Below are 16,165 nucleotides of genomic sequence, written 5' to 3' on the forward strand. Positions count from 1 at the left end.
CGCTGGGCCGACAGGGGGCGCCCGACAGGGGGCGCCCAGCCGCTCACCGCCCTGGAGGCGGGGCGGCGGCGCCTCGCGGGATCTCGCCCCCCGCCGGCCGAGGCGGGGGAACGCCGGGGCTCGGGGGCGGCTGTTTCCCGCCGGGCCGGTTAGGCGGTTGCCAGGCGCCGAGTTCCGGCGTTGCCGGGAGCCGCCGGGAGCCGAGCGGGGGATGCGGCCGGGCGGCGGGGGCTGCGGCACGGGCGGCGCCGGGGCATGGAGCGGCGCTGAGGCGGCTCCGGCCGGCGGAGGGGGCGGGCAGAGCGGCGCGCGGCGAGGGCCCATGGTGGCCGGCGGCCGCTGAGTTCCGCCGCTCGCTCGGCCGCGGAGGCAGCCCGGGCGGAGCCGCCCTGGGGTCCCGAGGGCGGAGGCCGGCGGGGGCCCCGGGCGGGGAACAATGAAGCTCCTGAAGCCGACCTGGGTCAACCACAATGGTGAGGGCCGGGCGGGCGGCAGGTGCCGCGGGGCCGGGCGGGCAGGTGGCGGCGGAACGGGCCGCGGGCGGAGAGGGGGAGGCGGCGGGGGCCGGGGCGCGGCACACGCGTGGGGCGAGTTTGGACGCGGGTGGAGGGGCGGGCGGCGGGCGGCCGGGGCCGTTTGTAGCTGCCGCCTGGCAGCGTGCGGGGCGGGCGCGGCGTGCTCGGCGCTGCGGGGAACGGGCGGGGCGGCGGCGGCGGCGGGCAGGTGCCTCTGGGCGGGCGGCGGTGGCAGCGGGGAGCAGCCGGCGTCCCGGGGAGGGGGGCTGCGCGGAGGCAGCGGGATCGGGGGGGCTCGCAGCGGGGTGGAAGGGCGAAGGCGAACCCGGGGTTTCTGGAGAAGTGCGGTTTCCGGCGTGCGCAGCCTGTGCGGTGAGGGGGCTCGGCCCGAGGGGCGGCAGCCGGCTCTGCGCGGGGGGGGCGCGGGCTCTGCGGGGCGCGGGGAAGCGCTGTCAGCTGCGGGCTGAGCCGCTTTTACCTGCCGGGCCCGCCCGCGGGGCAGCTGCGCACTGGGAAAGTGGAGAGGGAGGGTCTGAATCCAGTGTGGTCTGCACGGGACGGGGGGCTTTCGTGCCTCCCGTGCCGGCGCCCCGCACTGCCCGCAGTGGGCTCACGGTGCTGAGTCAGGTCCGGTGTTAAAGTCCGCGGGTGCGATAAGCTTCAGCACTGCTCACCTGCGCTGTCATTTGCCACGGAGGGAAAAGATTCTTCCGACAGAACTTTCAAAACGACTCCCTGAAGTTATATAGTATCCTCTCTGCCACTCCTGCAGCGATTTTGTAGATTTGTGAGCTAAAACACTTTTGGAATGAAGTGTCGATATTGGCAGAAAGCTCCGCGCTTTCCTAGTGCGGCGGGTACAGGATAGCATCACTATTATGTATTTACACCACTTATGATGAATTTCCAGAGTAAAATCTATACTGTTCCTGGCAAAGCGGTGAGAAAAGTTCTAACGTGAAGAGCTCACTTGTGCTTATACAAGCTTTGTCCTCAAATTCTTGCGTACAGCTTTATTTCAACTGCAAATTTTATACCTTGGTATAAATGCCAATAGTTGGACTCATCTAGCTGACCGGTATCTAGAGTAAAACCGACGCTGAGACAACCTTATTCCAGTTGGAGAAGTGTGCTTTGAGTTAAAAAACAGACATGCAACTCTACAGCTGCCTTCCTGCTTGTTGTTGTCTTTGTAATCATGCTGCAGGTTTTAAGAACAGTAACTTAACGCTCGAGTTGAATTTCGCATCCGTCTTTACTTGAACTACTCTCCAGTGGCCGTGTAGTCACAGAGGGACACAGCCTTTTTGCGAAAGGTTGTGGTGAACTGGAAAAACATGGGAGATGTTTTTTACATTTCTACTTAGTTAATCTAAACAAATGTAGCATTTACATCTTAATCTCTGGCTGCCTGTGGGCAGACTGTCCTGTGCCTCTCTGAATCTTCAGTGGGAGTACACTTAGGAGCAGATGAATAAAAACTTTTGGCCTAAATCTTTGCAGATCACAGAGATTAGATACGTAACTTTTTTCCTTATTCAGTGAATGGGTGCATCTTTTGGCATGGGTATGTATTTGAAATCTGTAGCAAGTTAAAATACATCTAACCATTTTGGTGTTGGTTTGTGAATTGCAGAAAACAGTCTTCAGCCAAGCATTTTGCAGCAAGGCTCTGTTTATAAAGCCCTGTGATACTTTGCGTAGTGGGTAATGCACTACTCAGGGCCTCAATAGTCCTAATTTTCATTCCCATTTCTGCCACGGTCCTGCTGGGATGAGTTTGGACAAGTCACTGTCATAGTTTCACTGCCTGCAAAACAGACATTCATCACTGGCTTCATTTGTAAAACGCTTTAAGGTCTGCTAACGTATGCAGGACTATATAGCATTCACATGTTCTTATCCTTGGGGCAGGGAGTGCAGGATTAGAAACTGGTGAGTTTAGTCAGCCTCTTTTAGCGTACCCAGGTTCCCGATCCTGCAGGCATCGCTGCACGCTAGAAGTCTCCATCACTTTTAATGGGCCTGTGTATTTGCTCTGAAACCTCTCCAGAAACAGGGTAAAGATAATTGATTCTGTGCGTACTGGAGACTCATTGTGATAATTTCTACTCCTTTTGTTTTCCCCATGAGCACAAGAGGCTACTTTGCTGTGGTTGGTTTGTGAGCAAGAGGCCTGATAGCAAGACGGGCTCTTCCGCACACCAGATCAAGGTGCTGTCGTTCCTGCCCTTCCCTCTCCCCTCTCAATTTTTGGATTTGTACTTTACTGAACAGACTAGGATGAATTTAATGATGCTTACAGGCATATATTGTCCATGAGATAACAGACATTGGAAGTCAGTGTGGTAGCAGGGAAATTCAGTACACCTGGGAGTTGTGTGCTGCTCAGCTGAGACGCCGTGCATTTACGGTAAAAGCACTTTAACACGTTTTGACTACAGGTTTTTGTTTTGGAGTTCTTAATGTCACTTTATCTGAGTACTTATTGGAAATATTTCTTTTTCAGATGCATTTTCTGTAAGCTTTTCACACTCTTAATGTGAGTTTGTTAGATTTTGCATTAAATTCTCGTTATTGTTGTGTTCTTCTCTTCCATGTCCCTTTTTCTTAAAGCAAGGAAGAATGTTAAAAAGCCCACTCTAATGGTGGGGGCAGGAACAGGTGACTGTAAGACACAGATGGTGTGGTTTCCTTCTCTTTTCCAGTTTTCCTCTATAAAGATGCATCACACATCCAACCGTTGTATATAAGTATTTGGCACACAAGGTTTTGAGAGCCCAGATGCTGAAAGGTGACTAATGCAGGCAAACACTGAGCCCTGCAGGAAAGGAGGTCCCTTGCCATTCCGGGAAACCCGTGCAAACCCCAAGGTGCTGTTCATGTATAACAGCTTGTAGAAATTGGAGCCTGATTTTGTTTAAATATAGACGCAGAGTTTATTATCTCTCCAAGCTGTAATGGTGGAATGTAAATATTTGAATTGATTTGTGAGTCATGTTGGATGTTATGTATCAGATGGGCTGGAAGCAAAATGAATAGAAACTCATTCATATTGTGGTAGAAATTCACATAAAATTAGACAATTTTATGTACATTTCAATGATTATTACCTAAAGTTAAAAAACAAACAAAAATGACACAATATTTAAAATTGTTTTTTTTCTTCGGCTGGTGTGTTTTTTTTTTAAAGATATGACCTTCCCCTTGGGTTTGAATTATCTTACTTGGTTTGACACTTTGTTCCAAGCTAGTTTCATTATCAGTATTTCTTTAAGTACATAATATATATTTGAGTTCTTTAAACAACTAATCCAGCAGGACATCTGGTCTGTCATATGTGTTCCGTTTTTAACGAACCTGGTTTACTTCCTCATGCAATGTGATGCTAGAAACATTTATTTACTAAACCATGCCTTTAAAGGTTAACCACTGGCTGCATCTGGGCGTTGCTGGTGCGATTGAGATGTATGAAACTAGTCCAATTTATTAGGAATTACCCATCGGATGGAAACAATGTTTACTTGGCTCGTACAGGAGATTAATTTGACAGGCCTCACGTTCATTGTGCTTTAAGCTTATTGGCAAATTTGGCGGGAAAGCCCAAGTTTATTGGGTAGATGATTGTGTGTGGTTAGTTACCTGTGGAATTAGATCTCTTCCTGGATCGCAGTTAAGCCACATAGGAAAACTGATTTGTTGCTGAGGACTTCATTTATCACCACTGCCTTTCCCGGGAGCAAAGTCCATACCCTTTTTAAACTTCCCATATAAATAATGCCCTGTGACCTGACGCCTTCCATTGAGGTCTGAGTTTTTGAGATTAAAACAATTTGTGAAAATACCCACTTGATGCTCATTAGATCGAAAACCAAATTTATACTAGGAAAAGAAGTAAAAGGAGAACATTGTCCTACTACATAAACACATGGATCATTTGCACTTGAACACTGTTAACTATGGATCTGATAAATGGCTGATTGAATTTATAGGAGTCTGTTGAGGGCCTCTGATTTAAGAAGTCAGTGTTGGAAATTTTTGCAGCTGGAAGATTATCCTAGGAAGAAGCCTTGTGTGCTTGCCATTGTACAGATCCCTAAGGAGATATCTAGTACTGGTTTCTGAACACAGAGTACTGGGCTAGGTGGATGTTTTCCCTGGTGTGATGTGCTTTTAAAGTTTTTATGATAAATTTGTAGCTAAGTTACCTCTGGCTCCATAAGTAAAATAATTTCTTAAATTTCATCAACCCCATTTATGGATCTGTGCAAAAACTTTGTCCAGAAGGAGGAAGAGAGCTGATGTTACTGCTCCTGTGCAGTTGTGCTCTTGAGATAAGGCAGAAGTTGGAGATGTTATAATAGTTTTAGCACCTAGTAAAGGAAAACAAAATTACATCATGTCTGTAATTTTTGCAAAGCAACAGGTGCAATGACTTACTTCACAATATTTCGGCATGTATAGCGTATCTGTTTTGCCTGAATAATGAGAAGGCAACGTGTCTGTCAGACAAACTTACCAGTCTGTGCTTTGGTCACAGCTACTTCTTAATGCAGACTTCTGGGAAGGAAGAGTGGTGGAACTGGAGCAGAGGAGGAGTCTTCCTGTGTGAGATGGCTGCATCTATTAAACTGATTTTAAAACTACAAACCATCTAAACTCTGAAGCCTTGTTCACAGGTGCCGTGCTGGCTCTGGAAGCCCTAATTCCTCCTGGTAATTGATGCCCCTGTGTTAGAGGTTACAGTTCCTTCTGGTTTGCTGGGGAACTTGTTAGTGTGAATGATACATAGGCAACATGAGCCGGGTTAGTACAATTAAGAGGTCTTTGATAACTGGCTTAGTGGAAGGAGCACTCTCCTCTTCATGTCTAATGGCAAATTTGAGAGTATAGTCAGTCGTCTTGGCCAGGACTGCTGACACAGATTGAAAAGGTGACCTCTGTCACCTGTGAGGTCTACAGGATGTAGACTGTTTCTTTAAGTGTCAGTGGGTTAAACTATTTCAAATGATGCACTGGTTTAATGTGAGGGAACTTCCACATCTTGGGAAGAACAAAATGAATGTTTGCTGCTCGCTGATCCTTCTCAAAATATTCAGCTTACCCCTGTATGTTGCAGTCAATAGAATAAAAGGTAGAACCAGACACAACAATCTGAAGAAAAGCCACAGCTAAGTTTCAGCTTATGTGTTTTATGTGGTTTAAAGGACTTGGAAGGAATGTAAGTTGAGTGCCATCTTACTGTACTTAAGGTCTTTGCTTGGCTGCCTGTAAAAATTTTAGGGGGAATCAAATGTCAGAGTTGCAGTATAAGTCCAAATAAAATACTCCTTAAAACAAGTCAACATAAAGAAGATAAAAGTTGACATGAAGCAAAATGTGTATCCCTCAAAAAGTAAGAAATACTGGATATTTGAATGAGGGTTTCGTTACAGCTTAGTGTCAAGGAAGTCATATGCTACAGCTGCAATATAAAACCTATCGCTTGATAAATTCTCCAGGTTTTATCGTTTATGTCTTAGCATATCATGAAGATACAGTGCAAGAATTTACATACATGGGAAATTTATCGAGTAATCTCAGTACAGTGGGCACTAGTGGCTGTTAGGATAAATTGCCTTATTTTATACTGGCACGTGTGTGATCTTGTTTGCAGAAGCATTCCAGTTTGAAAGGGTTCAGACTGCTGCCAAAAATTACTTGAATGTGGAAATCACATGCGGATTCCTTCCAGTAATCCTTAGTGGTAGGTCTTTGAGCATCATTGAAAGGCAGTCAGTTTACTTTCTCCCCTCTTCCTTCTCCTCCTGCAAAGGTTAAAAGAACTGTGAACATACAGGAGAGCGTATGTGATCCAGTGGTTGGAGGAGAACAGGCTGGGAATGAGGGTTATCTGGTTTCCAAAGGTATTCCCGGCTACGTTAGTTATTTGTTATAGGATTTACATTTTTATAAAACTTAGTTTTCTTCTGAAAGGTGTAGCATATGGAGAACTGGAAGATTTAAGAGTTATATTAGAGTTGGTTGGTCTTCCTTTGGCTGTATGGAAGCCATAAAAATAAAAGCTAGACTTATGGTAGAAGCACTTAACAACAGAATTTAACTTTGAGACAGGTAATTGTGTGACCAACAGATGCAGTCTGAGATTGGGGAGGATTTTAAGCAAAACAGAAACCAAAACAAAACTTGCTTCAAGTAATCAGCTAATGAACTGTAGAAACCTGGAAGTAGTTCCTTATTCAAATACAGTTTTGCCTCGTTGGCGCTTGTTTTGTGGTATTGCTTTGCTTTGAGGCATTTGGCATATCCTGCTGGATTAAGTGTCCTTGGTTGTCACTGGTTTGGTATGGCATGGTAACGGCCATATACACTTTTAACAGGCTGTCATTCCTGTCATCAGGTTGCTTTCAACTCCTGTAGTCAGCGGCAATTCTTACAGCTATAGCTTTCAGAAGAAGACAGTTAGGCGCCAACCAGAGGAGTTACGACTTTTGGCATTACTGCATTCTCTTGACTAAAGCAATTCAATATGTTGTTGCTTGTTCTCTAATTCCAGGAAAGCCAATATTTTCAGTGGACATTCATCCAGATGGGACCAAGTTCGCAACAGGAGGACAAGGTATGTCTGCCCACTGATGCAAGGCAGAATTTTGGGCTATAATAATAATCTTGTGCCTTCACAACACTTTAATCGGTTTGACCCTTTTAAAAACACATCACTTACATAATTATGTGTTTCTTAGAGGTAAAAGTCATTAAAATGTGTTGAAAAGTGCTGCTGTTACTGCAGAAGGCAGGGTTACATTTTCTAATGTACTCATCCTCCTGGACATCACTGAGATGGTAGGCACAATAACTGAGTTCTGGCCATACTGGACAAATTTCTGTTTTATTTGAAGGGAAACTGAATGTGAAGTTGGGCTAAATGACCTGCTGAATAGTAGAGCTATTGGTACAAAAAAAAAAAAAAATCCAATTATATAAATGGAATAGCTCAAGAAATAAGTACAAAAATATTTGTATTAAAATAGTGAATAATTCTGTTAGCTACAATAATTGCAATTTAGGATTTGAATGTATATTTTATCCTCTAAAATACAATTTTATTATAAGTAGTTCATCCTTATAGTTGGTGTCATTAGGTAAAGTGTGATTTTTGAACAGTGATGTATAGCTTTATTTTTAATAGCTTCAAGAAAAATAATACACTTTCTGACTTTGTGTAGTTGTATCAGGACAGTATCTGTGCTCAAATGTTTCCAAAGTTTCCACTGCAGTAATGCCTAAATTCTAGCATCTGTTCTGGAACTGAGATTTAAGTTGAAAAGCTTTTTTGCATGTATTTAAAAGAAGGGGCCTTTTGTTCTCTTACAGGTCAGGATTCTGGGAAAGTTGTGATCTGGAATATGGCTCCTGTCCTGAAAGAGGAAGATGAAAAGAATGAAAATATTCCCAAGATGCTTTGTCAGATGGACAATCACTTAGGTAACAAAGATTTTATTTATTTATTTATTTTACTGCCAATTTGCCATTTTACTGATAATTTGCCAAAGCTTAAGCATTACGTGTTTGTCATTACAAAAATAATGCCCTGTCCAGCGTTGAAGAATCAATAAAATACAGCAGAGTGGTCTCATATTTTGGCTATATACTTCTTAATAGATCCAGCAGAAAATGTTAAAATGTGGGAAAATGTACAGAGGAATATAGATACATTGGGAAATCTGCCTAGGAACTTTTTCCAGCTGTGGCCACAAAGTAATTGTAATGCACATTCTGAGAAACTGGGGAGCTCTGAAGGAAAAGTCAAGAAAAGAAAAAAGTGTAAAGTAAACATCATATGAAGTATATTGGTTATACTTCTAAATTTTTCTGGATTTATTGCACGTTACATTTGAAAGTATAGTTAACCTGAACAAGCTGCCTCCTTTCTTTTCTTCAAGAGATATCTTTCCTTCTTTGCCCTCTTAATCCCACCTCATTTACCACAAGCAGTTGCCTTTGTTAGATGAATACTAATCTTTCTTCTTTTGAGCTACTTTTGGTGAAGCTTTTTAAAATAAGGAATAGTTTTTTTTAGAGTAAGAAGTTCCTCAACTGCTACTGAAAGATAAGTACCAATTCATTTATCTAAAGCAGACAGAGTAACTGCTTTGAGTGGAAAAAGAACACTTAAATCCTAAACATCTCCTGTCAAGTTTTGCTTATGATAAACTCTCTCTCCAGTCTGGAACGACTTATTCTCATATTTCATCTTACAAACTTTCCTTTCTGCGTTTCAGCTTGCGTGAACTGTGTGCGATGGTCGAACAATGGAGTTTACTTGGCTTCAGGGGGAGATGACAAGCTGATTATGGTGTGGAAACGAGCTGCGTAAGCACATTTCTTCCTTCTTAATTTTATATTTTATTTCAGATAGGTTACTCTGTCACATCTCTTAGAGTTTCTTCCCTGTGCTCGCCTTTTGTAAGCTCACTTCTTTGCCTGGTGCGTGAGGAGCTGAGTCCTGGGACACCGCATCACTGTTATTGGAGATTGGGTCTCCTCTGTCTCTTGGACTGGAGCATGTGTCTACCTGGGCAGTTTCTCTCCTCTCGAGGAGCTGAGGCATTTTCTTCTGTCCTTGAAGAAAGCTTCCTGATGAGATTTGAAGAGTTATCTTAAATGTTATCATTTTTTGCTATCTGTAGAAATTGTACATTTTATTGAAGCTAATTTTTAAGTAACTGAAATTACTTTCTCTGAAAAATACAATTTTTTTCCTTCAATTTTCATTGCAGGAATACTGACTATAAAATAAAGTGTACTGTGAAGCTAATTTTCTCTAGAAAGGAAGTTTGAAGAACTTGAGGTGGTTCTGTTGACAACTGTTTCTGTTTTAATTAGGTACATTGGACCTAGCACTGTGTTTGGTTCTAGTAGCAAACTTACTAATGTTGAGCAGTGGAGGTGTGTATCAATTCTCAGAAGCCATTCAGGAGGTAAGTTAAAAGATGTTGAATGAACATAATTTGCATGTATTTGGAAAAAAAAAATGTTTTTCAGTGTCACATTTTCTTGCTGAAAATGTATATATTTGATGGCAAGTCAGTAATTAAGAGCAACAATGAAAACCTAAAAGAAAATGTCATTTTTAATCAAATGCTGATTTTTTTTTACAAGTAATTTCCAGCAACTATGTGGTAGAAAAATTAGCAACTAAGAAACTTATATTTTGCTATTTGCTAGCTTAAAAATGAATCTGAATAAAGGAAGCTAAACTGTATTTTTATTTAAATAAATGTTCACCCTTGCAGTGAATAATCTTCTGGTTGGCAAAAGATCAAGTTTGGTGAAGCTTCTTAAAATAAATGAATGTTTATTTGAAAAAATAGCTGAAGAGCAATGCAAAAGATTAATAAATCAGATAATTTCAAATGCATTTTCCACCTGCTGACATGAGCTATGATAAAAATAAAGATTGAAGTAACATTGATCGCTCCATGTGTGTTGGAATAAAGCGAATGCATTGCTGTTGCTTTTTCATTCAAAATGAAAGATACTTTATACAAGCATTAGTACTTCCTATAATCACTAAACATTGCATTCTCTGGCTTGGATTTTTGTTGTTGTTCCCCATTGAACATTAAAAGTTAGCAAGATGATAATCATTAACCTCTTACATGGAAACTTGTTTTTTAAACAGATGTCATGGATGTAGCATGGTCTCCGCATGATGCCTGGCTGGCATCCTGTAGTGTGGATAACACTGTTGTCATCTGGAATGCTGTCAAATTTCCAGGTGAGAATTCTTACATTTCAGATGTGCAAGTATGTAAAGCTTTGTGACAAACTCTTCTCTCCATGGGTGTATTTCACTGACTCTGAAAATCTCCATGTGGAAATGGGTTGTCTGTTTTTTGAGAAGACACGCTTGCAATCTGGTCAGTCAGTCCTCCCTCCAAGTTTGGGTGGCAGTGATCTGTGGATTCCACTCTGCTGTAGACAACAGCTACATTCAGGTCGTGCTGCTGATTTTACATGAAGGTCATTATTATGAGTATTTTCTTTTTTACCTTCTCTGCAAAATCCCTAATCGATAGAACTTCAGCTTGATATTACATCTATATATGCATATATTTTTTTTTTTTCCCTGTTACCTTTGTACCTACAGAACTTTCTATTCATTTGCCTTTGGGGGGTGACATTATCTTATTTACCCCATTTTAAATGCTGCTACTGAATAAGCAGTGACTTTACACAATGGAGGAGGGAAGGAAGGACTAGAGGAGCCTCACAGCAGCAGAAGCTCTCAAGTCTTGTATTTCATGGCTGTTTTCCTTGTTCCGTTGCTGCAGTGCTGGCAATTCACGCAGTCCTGAGGCCTCCATTTCTCAGGGGCTGTGCTGCCAGGCACAGCCGGTGCACTGGACAGCTTTAGCTGACCTGCGAGGGTCTGTGGCAGTTGGGGAGCATGTGCCTTTATTTGGCTGCTTCTCACTACATAACTTCATGTGGGCTAAATCTCCCACTGTGTGGTGCCTCGTCACTGCCATTTATTTTAGAGTTGCTTCCAGTCCTGATAGCAGAGTGTGTACCCTGTGCAGTACTCTCAGCCTCTTCTCTCACAGTCTGATAAGCAAGAGATTGACTGAAAGTAGGTTACCGGGTCTGCTGGGCTTGTGTGTCTGTTCAGTCACAGCTTTGACTTAGTTCACGTTTGGTGCATAAAGCTGAATTTGTTGTGGTAATTTTTGGGTGCAGAGGAAAGGGTGAATGTTTAACTGAAATTCCAGTTAAACTGCTGCTTTCCATAGCTTGAAAGTGCTGTTCTGAAGTGCCTTGGCTCTGCTGGTCTTCATGCTCTGATCTATTTCTTATAAAAAGTTTTGCATCTTATTCTGGCCAGAATTCTTTTTCTCTCTCTCTCTCTCTCTCTCTCTCTTTTTTTTTTTTAAATTTTTAATTTTTTTTCAATTATTCATAGCTTAAATACAAGTTCCAGTTTGGTTGATGTGTTGTTTGTACATTGTTTGTACATACTTAATATGCTGCTTCAAAAAGATTGTGTAAATCTCCTCAACAGTCTGTCCTAAAGGAAAGGACATAACAGTAACTCCTCTCTATTCTCTATTTTGTGTGCACAGAAATTCTTGCCACTTTAAAGGGGCATTCTGGCTTGGTGAAAGGGCTGACCTGGGATCCTGTTGGAAAATATATTGCCTCTCAGGCTGACGATCGAAGTTTGAAGGTGTGGCGGACCATGGACTGGCAGTTGGAAACCAGCATCACAAAACCCTTTGATGAGGTACTTCAGAATGTATGACCATTCAAAGTTAATTCCTGTAGAATGAATGAAAATTGTAAGAATAACTCTGATTCTGCACAAGCATTAGTTAAATTTAACAGTGCTGAATCAAACGAAACTATCAGATGGCAGATTCAAAAGAGGGGGGGAAAAAAAGAACTACTTTCTCACGCAACGTGATTAAATTGAGACTGTCATTGCCATTGGATGTTGTGGGTGCCAAAGGTTTATATGGGTTATGTAAACAATTAAGGGAATTCCTGGAAATGTAGAGGTTATTCCAAGGAAGTATTGGCACACTAATTACATTGCTTACACTCTTCCCTATGCATCTTCTGTTGGCTGCTATCAGAAACAAGATAAGTACTTAGGAAGGATCTTTGGTCTGGCATCATAGGGCTGTTATGTGATTACTTTGATCAAGAGATCAAATTTCTGAGGACAGAAGCTGGTGCTTAGTGAGTGGAGTGTTTTGCAGTGTTCTTAGGGTATTGTGATTAGCGCAGTTACTCTTAGTAATAGACTGCAAATGCCTGAATTCATATATGAGCTGCTGTTGCAAGCTGAAGTATTTTTCTTAGCAGTTGGTGTGCTGCAGCCCTGTCACTAACTAGGACTGCAATGAATACTGAGTGTATAGCATCCAAAAACACTTACATTTTTGTTTCCTTTAAAGTTCTCCCCCTTTTGTTAGGGCTTGATCACCTGTATAAACATGACTGAAGTGCTGAGAATTACATGTATTGTCATTCTTTTATATTCACAAAAGACTTACTTTGTAATCATTTTCCCTAAATCTAAAATTTAAATAGTTTGTATTAAAAAATCCTTTGTTTGCCAATCACTTTTAACGCTCTTGTATGTTGGGTTTTTTTTATTCTTTTTGTCAGTGTGGAGGGACAACTCATGTGTTGCGTCTTAGCTGGTCACCTGATGGCCACTATCTTGTTTCTGCTCATGCCATGAATAATTCTGGACCTACCGCTCAGATCATTGAGAGGGATGGATGGAAAACCAACATGGATTTTGTAGGGCATCGGAAGGCAGTTACCGTAGTGGTGAGTGAGTAAACAATTTATCCATGAAGTAAAACTTCTAACATGTGCTTTTTGATAATTTTATGCATAAATGGGACAAGAGGTGAAGATAGGTGTCAAGATTAGTAAAGCTAACGCATGGTGGTGTTTAAAATATGCCAACTTTACATGTTGGAAGCAGTCAGCTTGCTCTTGTGATAAGAGAACTGTACATAGGTGAACAAGATAAGGAAGGGGAGTACAGGAGCACGTCATCAAACACTGACTTTGTTGGCTGTTCAGTGACTTGATTAAAATGACTTAGGTTTCTAGTGGGTTCTTGATCGCTAGTAAATTAATATTGTTTGCCATTCCTGTTAAGGGGTTCAGAAAGCTGCATTAGACAACATATGCTGCTTTTGTCAGTGATCTTGCAGAGTCTCGTTAGGGACTCTGTTTCTATGAAATGTTTCTTTTTCACTCTTAAGTGGAAAACTTGCTTTTAAAGCAGGTCTCCTACTAAAATGTAGTTACTGTACTAAAATTTGTGGCATCTCATTTGTTCAGAAATTCAATCCAAAAATCTTCAAGAAGAAACAAAAGAATGGGAGCTCCACCAAGTCAAGTTGTCCCTACTGCTGTTGTGCTGTTGGTAGTAAGGATCGCTCACTTTCTGTCTGGGTAAGTGTTTTTTTGCTGCCTTTGCCTAATGTGGTCATTTGGATGACCTGAGGGTTTATCACAAAGGTAATGTGTATAGCATTAAGTCTTATATTTGGATTCATGTTTAGTTATTTTCTCTCTGCTGTTACAGGATTAGATGAGGGGGAAGGAAATGGATTGGTGTTAGTTCATTTCTTTAAAGTCAAGAGCAGCTAGAAGCCAGTGGCAGTGTATGTTGCCCTGGGAAGGGGGAGGAACTGTTAAGGGAAATAATGTGTTAGCTCAGTTAATAAACACAATTCAGCCCTATCTTCTTCCTGTCTCTTTTACACATTCTTCATGTGAGTCTCAGAGAGAAACAGTAATGTCTTTTTCTTTTGTTTAGCCCACCTACCCATTAATCACTCTTGGAGTCTAGCTTTGTTAGTATTGCTTTTATGGGTATGAGGAGAATATAGCAGGCATGGAATAGCTCTTTCTGAGCATATATACATCTCATCTTACTGCTTTCTTCTGGCTTCAGTCCCTGGCTTCTGCCTTTGCTGTGGAAAGGAATGTGAAAGTGAATGAGCTTTTAAAGTATACATTCAAGTTTACAATATCTAGTTGGGGTTTTACTTTTACTTGAAAATCTACACTAAAATTGTTATTCTGGCTAAGAGAAGAGTAGCTATTCTTGCATTTATAAATGGAAGATGGATTGTTTGGCAACTGCAAAGGACAGAGAATAAATTTAACTGATTTGTAAAGCTTTGTGATGAGAACATGTGCCAGAGCACACCAATTGCTAACTGCAGTCTGCTATTTATAGATTCTAGTGTGATATTTATCCATCAATCGCTAAATGCATAACACTAAATCTGTTTCTGGCAATGCTACCAGTGCATACCCATATCAAAGTATCACTCTCAGTGTATTTTAGTTTCTATTTATACTGCAATTTCCTTTAGCGTGTCTGTTGAGGTTATAGTAGGTATTACAGAGATGCAGAGTTATGGGCAGTCTTTGCCCCAGAGAGCTTAGTAGATATGTATACAACACAGACCTATGGAAACATAAAAGAAGTAACTACTGAACTACGCTACACTACATCTGTGAACCTATGAGCATGAAACATCCCAGACTGCATTGACTACTTCTGCTTTATTTCAGTTGCACAATATATTCTAGATATTAAGTCCGTTTATTTAACATTAAAAAGCTTAGAATGTCTGATTTAGAACAAGATACTGGGAATTTTCATATTCAGTTCTTTATTACTAAGCTGATTCATAAGTGTAGAGGAGTCGTCTTTAGGAATCATTGTGAGTCAAATTCCCTTTGCCATTGATAGGCTTCACTTGGACAAATAGTCTGAGCAAGAACATGGACACCTAATCTGTTTTCTGTCTTGCTCTTATGCTGGGAGTTTGCAACATGCTTATCTCGGTAAAGCTTAGAATAGAAGCGGTCTTCAGCATCTGCAGAATTACACAGTTCTATGACTGTGATGTAAAGGCACAGTTGGTTAAGAAATTCAGTCTGTGTTTCAGAAAGGAGAGGGTTGAATGGCAGCTGTTTTTCTCCAAAGCTCTTCGGTGCCAGTAGTGGAATAGGTGCCTAGGTGCTTTGGGTATACCATCAGGCATACAGCTGTCTCCTGGCCAGATCTTGTTTGGTGAATGTTGTTAGACTCTGGGAGAGTATTAATGTAGTAATATTTGTGGTAGCATAGAACTTCTAAATTTCTGAGTGTTGTTTCTTCTATTTTAAGCTCACATGTCTGAAACGACCTTTAGTTGTCATACATGAGCTGTTTGACAAGTCTATTATGGACATCTCCTGGTAAGTTGATTTCTGCTGTTTGTTACAAAAGCCATGTGTTGCTGTCCGCTTTAGCTACACACATTAACTGGAAATTCCTTAAAACAGTACTGGTTGTAGATGGTGGAACACGAGTAATCAGTTCCTGAATTTTTTCATTCTGCTGCAACATCTTTGGTAGTAACATTAGAATCAGAATTGTTAGGGTTGGAAGGGACCTTTAAAGGTCAGCTGTGGTCACTTGAGATTGTGTAACACTAAAACTTAATAAAAATTAATGTATTTAGAACATGATACAATAAAATACCTGTGGAATGAGTTCCCACTTGTTATGATTATCTGAATATTTTTCATAGACTATATATTTTACATCACAGTATGGACTTGGCTAGTTTTTTGTGCGTAACATCTCTGAAAAGTTATTGCACTATACAGTTATGAGAAATTCAGGTGAACCTTCTAGGCCATTCTTTCCATCATGCCTAAGGAGACAATATACCAAAAGAAAAAGTTCATTTTTTAAAAAATGTTTTATACGTACACTCACTCCTTTATACACACACACGCACACACGTATGCACTTCTCACTCATCATTTGAATGCCTGAAGAATTTTTGTTTACCAAAAAAGTAAATGCAATATCTCTTGGGTTTAGTAAAAATATAGTTGTTGCAGCACCATGTAGAAGGGTCTAAATTGCTCTGTATTGAAGAGTAGCAGGGGCTGATCATGAAGCAAGTCTCAGAGAAGGGATAATGAACCTACTACACCCCATCCACCAACCACAGGACATAACAGAAGGGCAAGTGCTGAGCTTTCCCAAAGACTGCAGGACATCTCTAGTGATTTGGGTTGAGTTGGACAACTCGCTTTCCCAGCAG

At 41.5% G+C, this 16,165-nt stretch overlaps 1 protein-coding gene across 1 annotated transcript in view; it reads left to right on the forward strand.

Annotated features, from left to right (window-relative positions):
- Positions 1 to 254: 254 nt before the first annotated feature.
- Positions 255 to 16,165, forward strand: part of HIRA (histone cell cycle regulator) — a 35,920-nt gene continuing 20,009 nt past the window's right edge. Inside the window, exons 1-10 of the mRNA XM_086761643.1 lie at positions 255 to 473; positions 7,072 to 7,134; positions 7,890 to 8,000; positions 8,798 to 8,888; positions 9,402 to 9,496; positions 10,201 to 10,296; positions 11,642 to 11,802; positions 12,693 to 12,860; positions 13,386 to 13,499; positions 15,235 to 15,305. Of these exons, the coding sequence (XP_086617769.1) occupies positions 437 to 473; positions 7,072 to 7,134; positions 7,890 to 8,000; positions 8,798 to 8,888; positions 9,402 to 9,496; positions 10,201 to 10,296; positions 11,642 to 11,802; positions 12,693 to 12,860; positions 13,386 to 13,499; positions 15,235 to 15,305 (1,007 nt within the window). The 5' untranslated portion in view covers positions 255 to 436. The remainder of the gene's footprint in view (positions 474 to 7,071; positions 7,135 to 7,889; positions 8,001 to 8,797; positions 8,889 to 9,401; positions 9,497 to 10,200; positions 10,297 to 11,641; positions 11,803 to 12,692; positions 12,861 to 13,385; positions 13,500 to 15,234; positions 15,306 to 16,165) is intronic.

The sequence above is a fragment of the Chlamydotis macqueenii genome, chromosome 17, assembly GCF_036417535.1.
Source record: "Chlamydotis macqueenii isolate bChlMac1 chromosome 17, bChlMac1.mat, whole genome shotgun sequence".
NCBI classification, from domain to species: Eukaryota; Metazoa; Chordata; class Aves; order Otidiformes; family Otididae; genus Chlamydotis; species Chlamydotis macqueenii.